At 38.2% G+C, this 8,159-nt stretch overlaps 1 protein-coding gene across 1 annotated transcript; it reads right to left on the bottom strand.

The window, feature by feature from the left end:
- Positions 1-305: 305 nt before the first annotated feature.
- On the bottom strand, positions 306-6,922 carry LOC111465452 (probable Xaa-Pro aminopeptidase P). Its single transcript, XM_023109836.1, has 13 exons — positions 6,514-6,922; positions 6,091-6,216; positions 5,888-6,007; positions 5,445-5,720; positions 5,021-5,193; positions 4,335-4,586; positions 3,934-4,085; positions 3,623-3,813; positions 3,206-3,314; positions 2,934-3,088; positions 2,588-2,680; positions 1,680-1,760; positions 306-531 (listed from the first exon to the last, which is right to left on the bottom strand). The coding sequence occupies exons 1-13, from the start codon at positions 6,847-6,849 to the stop codon at positions 460-462; spliced, it is 2,136 nt and encodes a 711-aa protein (XP_022965604.1). The 5' UTR covers positions 6,850-6,922; the 3' UTR covers positions 306-459.
- Between the last annotated feature and the right edge of the window lie 1,237 nt (positions 6,923-8,159).

The raw sequence follows: 8,159 nt of genomic DNA, 5'->3' as shown, positions 1-8,159 counted from the left end.
CTAAAGCCTCACTCCAAGGATTCTCTTAGCTAATCAGTTTGGCATGACCAACAGGGAGAGGGACGAATGAGCTCGACTGAAAAGGATAGGGAGAGGAACGAAGCAGAGACTAGGCAAAAATGGAGTGTGCATTTTGATTGATACTTCACTGTGTGCTTGCCCTACCACAGAACGGAGACGGGCTCATCGAAGGAAGGATTAATACATCGAAGCCTGATTGGGATAGATCATTCATACCTTTATACTTATCCGAGCCTTAACCGAGCAACCTCAATGCTTATCCATACTAGGATTGATCATCTTAATTGCTATAAAATACTCGGACCTTTTAAGTTCAAACCCATTTCAGCATTATGGTGTAGAGAGTACAACAGTTAACAGAGGATATCATTTCTACATCTGATTCAATGGCCATAAATTACACAGCATTCATACATTCTGTCAAACAAAAGCAAAGAATCAGGATTTTGCAATCAGCCGAGTGTTGTTCCACAGCCATTGGCGAGCAGAACCTTCGAGCAATGGAGAAACCTGTACAAACCATATATGAGTAAATTTACTTTGAGAAGTGAAGCCATCCTCATAATCATATTAAAACAGTGAATCTCCAAGCTTCTACAATAATTTTGTCCCCTTTGAACCGAATCTAATCTAAATTTGCATAGTTTTTGTAACGGTCCAGCTCATCGCTAGAAGATATGGTCCTTTTTGGGCTTTCCTTTTCAGGCTTCCCCTCACGGTTTTTAAAACATGTCTGCTAGGGAATGGTTTACACACGCTTATAAAGAATGTTTCGTTCTCTTCCCCAATCAATGTGGGATCTCACAATCCACCCCCTCTGAGCTCAGCGTCCTCGCTGACACTCATTCCCTTCTCCAATCGATGTGGGACTTCCAATCCACCCCCTTCTGGACCCAACGTCCTTGCTGGCACACCGCCTCGTGTCCACCCCCTTTGGGGCTCGCCTTCTCACTAACACATCGCCCGTTGTCTGGCTCTTATACCATTTGCAATGGCCCAAGCCCACCGCTAGCAGATATTGCCCTCTTTGAAATTTCCCTTTCGGACTTCCCTCAAAATTTCTAAAACATATTTGCTAGAGCGAGAGGTTTCCACACCCTTATAAAGAATGTTTTGTTCTCCTCCCCAACCGACGTGGGATTTTCAATTCTATCCAAAAGGGTTCACACCAATAAAAACAACCTCTTTGATTGGTTCGTGCTCTTCTTCACCTCTTGAGTGGCTACTTGTCATGACTCTAAATCTAATTTTGCATAGTTTTACTTTCAATTCTATCCAAAAAGGCTCACACCAATAAAACCTCCATCTTTGATAGGTTCATGTTCTTCCTCTGGGGACTACTTGTCATGACTCTAATCTAAATTTGCATAGTTTTACTTTCAATTCTATCCAAAAGGGTTCACACAAATAAAAACGTCGTCTTTGATTGGTTCATGCTCTTCCTCGCCTCTTGGGGGACTACTTGTCACGACTCTTAACAAACTTCAGATGTTCTTCCCATTTTGTAAATGTTGATTTCAAGTGGACCTATCTTAATCTATGATCATTGTTCTTAAAAAATACTTTTAGAAATAAAAACAGAAACCTGTTTTGTAAGCTCCAAACAATCGATGCGAAATTAGACAACCAGGATAACTATGGTGGTACGAATGTCAAACCTTTTCCCAGACTTGTGAATGGTAATCATTCAGCCAATTGACTTCCGCAACAGAGAGCAAAGAGATATCAACCATTTTAGTCTGCATAAGAAAACAGGCAAAAAGAAACGTTCAAAACAGGGCGTGGTAGAAAAATATTCACAGGATGTGGATTTCTCTCTGAAGTGAACATATTTTGAAGTAAAAAATTCCAATCAACAGACTGGAGGCAGGCCACTTAGAAGGCTTCAATCATTTTAAACTACAATGATGCAAGCGTTTTCTTTTCCTTTCTTTTTGTTAGAAGAGGAACAAATTTGATTGATGAATGAAATAACGGAGTAGAAACTCCGAACACCTAACACCTAACACCTAGAGGTGAATTATAAGGAAGTTCTCCAATTTGTAATCTACAAAGTAAGACTATAGGCAGAAAAAGGACGTTGCTTTTACATACATGGCATGAAAGAAAATTTAATCCATAAAACTATCAAAAGTAGAGAAAGGGTGTCTTAAAGTTCGTCCATTCCTCTCGCCCCAATGATGATGCAAGCATTGTTTTCACTAAGAAACAAAACCATATCGATAAATTACGACTCAAAATCATAAGAGAACAATGAGGCTTCCTTTAATATCGGATTCCAGTGTGTTTTTTTAAACAAGATATGAACAACTTTTAATGTTAAATCTCAGAATTAATTCGGTAGCATAAATCCTAGTTAGAGGCAAAACAACAGCATAAATCCAGATACATCGGACAGTCCACGTTCTAATGTTTTTATTATTTTCCCTTAAACACTATACCTTGAAGGCCAAGCATAGATGCTCCTATGTTGATTCCTAGAACAACATTGTCATATTCCCTAATTGTTTTTTCTCATCTATTACACATCTGTATAATTTTCATTATTTATGACCAACTTGTTTACCTGAATGGGTACAAACGTGAGTTTTTCAAATCCTAAATATCCAATGCCTCCAAAACAGTTTGGAGTTCTAGCGTCCCTCACGACAAGGAGATTCTGCAGAAGAACACCAAAATCACAAGAAGAACAATGAGAAAAAATGTAAGCAGAAAGCTACAAAAGACCCTAAGAATATTTGCATCTCTGTAAAATGAGTGAGGGAACGTAAACTTGAACATTTTGTTTCTCTACAGCAATCCAAGTAAACAAGATGTTGAAGATGCAAGGATAGTAGAAAAGGGTTTATGCATCAATTCCAATTAACTAGTCTAGTCTAGACACCTAAACATTCTCATTTCATTAGTTTTACCTCAATTCTAATACCAAAAGAGTGGTCTTCATAGTAGCCTGGTTCGTTGCTAACGATCATTCCATCTTGTAAGCCAGTCATATTCCCAAATCGGAAGCTTATACTTTGGGGTCCCTCGTGTACATTTAGTGCAGCCCCTACACCATGGCCAGTCCCTGAAAGACAAGGGGGAGGGAAAAAATAAAATAAAATACCTAATCTAGATTTCTAATCAAGTCAAACTACATTTAAGTGTTTTGCACACAAGAGCATTAATCAACAGAAAGAAATACCATGCCGATAATCAAGCCCAATTTTCCAGAGAGAGGAACGAGCAAATGCATCTAATACGAAACCAGGGGTGTGCTGAGGAAACACTGCTTGATCTAAAGCTATATGGCCCTGCAATTGTTTAATATGTCAGAATGAAGCAAGATATGCCAATGATATCATACACAAAAATGAAACAAGAGGTGGGATGGGAGGTAGGCAGTATAAGATCCACGATAGTTTTAACTTTACGTGTTTGAACAGCAGAAATGATGAGCATTTTTTAGTTGACTAAGTAAGTGAATAAATGTTTTTCAACATCTAACAGAGGTTTTTCGGAAAATAAACAGCCATAATAATAAGTCCTCCATGGAAATCCATTTGGTACAGATGCAATTTCATACATTATTACAGAAAAGTGGCAAATGGAGATTTCATACTTGGAGGACTCTCGTAAAGCACTCTTTTTGATAAGTGGTCGGTTCACCAAAATGTACTGTACGAGTTATATCGGTTGTTCCATCAACATATTGCGCTCCACTATCCAACAGAAAAAGTTTATTTGCATCCACAGCAGAACAATCACTAGGTTCTGGTTTATAGTGTATGATTGCACCATTTGCACCAGAGGCTGAAAAGGCATTACAATAATAAGTAATGAAGCCGAAGAAACTGAGAACAGGACCATTTAATTAAACAACAGATTTTAAAAAAAAAAAAAAAAACGAAATGCATAAGGAATTTTATATACCACTGATAGTATCGAAACTTGTGTCAACAAAACCATCTTGCTTTTTACGAAATTCCAGAAGTTTGTCAGCAACTTCTACCTCCGTTAGTTTGACACCATTGAGAATTTCCTCCTCAAACCAGGACCAGAATTGAGCAAGAGCAGCAGCATCTCTACACAGAAAATATTGTACCACATATTAACTAAACAAAATAACTAGTTTTAGGTACATTAAGAGCATTTGCACTAGTGTTGAAAAATAAGAATGATTAGCGAATAGTGCATATCCAAAATGGATAAGTTGTAGGCTAGCTGGTCATTAGTTACCATATCAAAAGTGATTTCAAATGTTGTGACATATTTGCTACAGTATTACACAATCAAGGGCAAAGGAAAATGTTGATGACAGATCACAATGTAACCTCAAATGAGAGTTCCGCATCCCTTCTAACTCAGCATGATTTTTTACGGCCTTCGCTATTGAAACGGGAGATGACTTATAGACTCCAGTAGGTCCAACCTCACTATTTGAGGTCTCAGAAGTCTTACCCTTGCCTTTTTTTTTATTCCCAAGACGTATAAAGTACTTATCACATGCACTCCTATAAGCATTTGCAATTGCAGCATTGACTGAAAATGGGTCCAGCCAGAGATTAGCTCCCTTTTCTGCCAAACTGAAAAGAATTCAACCATCATTGAAATAAAGGTATGACCATATACAAGAGCAATAGGAAGCATTCTGATTGAAATAAAGGTATGACCATATACAAGAGCAATAGGAAGCATTCTGATTGCTGCAACATTAAAAATTGTACTTGATAACTGATACATAAAGGGATATCTCCATCCACAATGTAAATCATGGAAAGAATGTGAGATTTTCATATTTCATTCTTTTTCCATAACCCTAAGAATACCTGATAGTGAAACTTGCTCATGAAAGTTTCAACATATTTCATATTAAAACGTAAGATCTGTTTAATATAGTGCGGATGCAACTTCCATGTAGAAAATATATCAGAAAGCTAAAATTGTTTAGACTAATATAGAATACTATCCCCATCCTATAACATAGTCCGAGGAAAAAGTTTCAATCGACGAAACTTACTTTTCAATTTCTGAAATAATAGAATCATATGGTCTTAACTCAACTCCTGCACTTTTCAAGTGATCCATCACCTCTGATGAGACTTTAGAAGTATCTACAAACAGTTTTGCTCCATCCATTTCAACTATCAGGTATGCATACATAACAGGTGAGTTTGGAACATCACTTCCTCTCTGCAAAGTTATGGAAAAATTACAGAGATATTCTACTGAATATCATTCATTGTAAGTAGTAATAGAAAAAAGACAGAATCACATTCTTCGAGTTTGCTAACTTGAAGATAAGAAGATTAAAAAAATTAATGAAAACAGGAGGGATTGTAGATTGCAGTTAAAATTTTGGAGAACCATAAAATTTCACCTTTAGTTATTTTAGTAACAATAAGATTATCAAATGAAAATGTCAGGAACAGATAGAACTTTACCAAGTTCAACAGCCAGGCGATTTCATCAAGCATAGATATAATGATTGCAGATGAACCAGCTTCTCCAAGCTCAGACCTCAAAGAAGCCAACTTTGATGCAACATCTAAACCAGCATACTTAAGATCATGCACTCTTATAGGCCCTTTGGGTGGCTTTGGTCTTGATTCTTTCCATATTTCATCCACGAGATTGTAATCATATAGGTAAACCAGCTTGTGATTCTTCCTTGAAATGGTCTCCTTCAAATCTTCTGCAGCATCGGCAGAAAACAGAAACTGCTCCCTTCACAAAATCAATAGGTGGCATTAGATAGAGGAAGAAGTAGACAAAACTGAAACATCTGTGGTTATAGAATTGAGAAGCAAAATTCAAAACCAAGTTAAATTTGGAAAAGAGGACATGAGAAAACATCTTAAAAGAATGCAAAAGAAAACTTTCTCACAGGATCAATTCCAACTACACCACCAGGAGCTAGAGTATCAGCAAGCCATTCACTTGGGGTCGGCACGCCATGATTTCCAGCTCGCATGAGAACCCAACTGGAGCTTAGCTGCTTCTCTGCCTAATCATCAATAACAGGGAAATTATTCTCACTATCTATACATGGCCAAGTAACAAGAAAGTACGAAAAGTTCAATCTTCAACCTGAAGAAAATACCGTCCATCTGTCCAAAGTGCTGCTTGGTCCTTCGTGACAACAGCAGTTCCAGCACTGCCGGTAAATCCAGATATATAAGCCCTCCTCATGTAACATTCTCCAATGAATTCACTCTGCAAACAGCAACAAAATAGAACGTTCATCAAAATTCAACAGCATAAAGTCTTAATTATTCAGTTCATCAAAATTCAAACAAACATTGGCCAATTGAGTAACACGTCCCAATAAAATTTTCCATAACACATCATAAGAGGACATTGATTAAAAAAAACAGCAGCATAAAGTCTAAGTTACTCGAATTTCTCCTAATCAAAACAAAAATATCCTCCAGAACAAACGCTGCACAATTGAGCGACACATCCAAATGAAGCGAAATTAGAAAACAGGCGAAGCGAAATTAGAAAACCGACCTGATGAGCGTCCTGCGAGGGGATTACATAGGCGTCGATATCAATGCCAGGTTTCGAGAACAACTTGCGGAGAGCCTGAAGCTTGGAATCGGACTCATCCTTCGAGCGGGTGTTTCTAAGGTCCGAGGAAGGCTTGGCGGTGATGAAGGAGCAGCTTCTGATGGTGGAACGTCGAAGTCGGCGGGAAATGGCGGCGAAAACAGGGGATTGAGGATTGAAATAAGGGGAAATTGGGAAGGTTGAAGAGATGAAACGGAGGTAGAGAGAGCTTGAAGATGAAGAAGAAAAGGATGAGAATGAAAGAGGACGAATCGCTTGCGATGGTAGCGAGTGCATCGTTTGAGAGAGAAGATAAGGTCACTCCGCCCTGCAAGCAACTTCGTCCCGCCGGTCCGGCCACCAGATTTTATCGATTTTCTTTTTTCTTTTAATTAAATAATTAAATTATATTTTTAATATTTTAATGGAAAATCATAATAAAAAAATCTTAAAATTAATTATAAAATAAAAATAAAATATCACTCTATATATTAAATAAAAGGGTTAAAACTAATAATTTAAAATAAAATAAAATATCACACTCACAAATCATTCCAAAACAATATAGAATCGTGATCCGAATGGAAATTCTCGTGTACATGTACACGAGCTTCGCAACACTCGACATGATTTTTAGGTGACGACATTCACATATATAGTAAGGCGGGTCACATTGCTACCCTAATTTGCGTGCATCATACGTGTGACCCGCACGAGTACCATGTGCACGAGTTTCGTAGCATTTGACATTATTTTTAGGTGACGACATTCACTTATATAGCAAGGCGGGTCACATTGCTACCTTAATTTACGTGCATCGTGTGACTCGCACGAGTTTCGTAGCATTTGACATGATTTTTAGGTGACGACATTCACTTATATGGTAAGGTGGGTCACGTTGCTACCCCTAATTTGCATGCATCGTACGTGTGACCCACATAATCCATATACCGTGTGCACGAGTTTCGTAGCATTTGACATGATTTTTAGGTGACGACATTCACTTATATGGTAAGGCGGGTCACGTTGCTACCCCTAATTTGCATGCATCGTACGTGTGACCCACATAACCCGTATACCTTGTGCACGAGTTTCGTAGCATTTGACATGTTTTTTAGGTCGACAATCACTTATATAGCAAGGCGGGTCACATTGCTACCTAATTTGCGTGCATCGTACGTGTGACCCGCACAAGTACCATGTGCACAAGTTTCATAGCATTTGACATGACGACATTCATTTATATGGCAAGGTGGGTCATATTTCTATCCCTAATTTACGTACATCATACGTGTGACCTAAAGATAACTCGTGCACGAGTTTCGTAACATTCAACGTGATTTCTAGGTGACGATATTCACTTATATGACAAGGCGGGTCACATTACTACCCCTAATTTGTGTACATTGTACATGTGATCCGAACATAACTCGTGTACCACGTGCACGAGCTTCGTAGCATTCAACATGATTTTTAGGTGACAACATTTACTTATATAGCAAGGGGAGTCACCTTGCTACCCCCTAACTTTCATCCATCGTACGTGTGACCTGAACATAACTCGTATTCCACGAGCACGAGTTTCGTAGCCTTCAACATGATTTTTA

This window comes from Cucurbita maxima, unplaced genomic scaffold (assembly GCF_002738345.1).
Source record: "Cucurbita maxima cultivar Rimu unplaced genomic scaffold, Cmax_1.0 Cma_Scf00029, whole genome shotgun sequence".
Taxonomy (NCBI): Eukaryota; Viridiplantae; Streptophyta; class Magnoliopsida; order Cucurbitales; family Cucurbitaceae; genus Cucurbita; species Cucurbita maxima.
The sequence above is the reverse complement of the archived record's forward strand: the minus strand, read 5'-3'. Positions and strand labels throughout refer to the sequence as shown.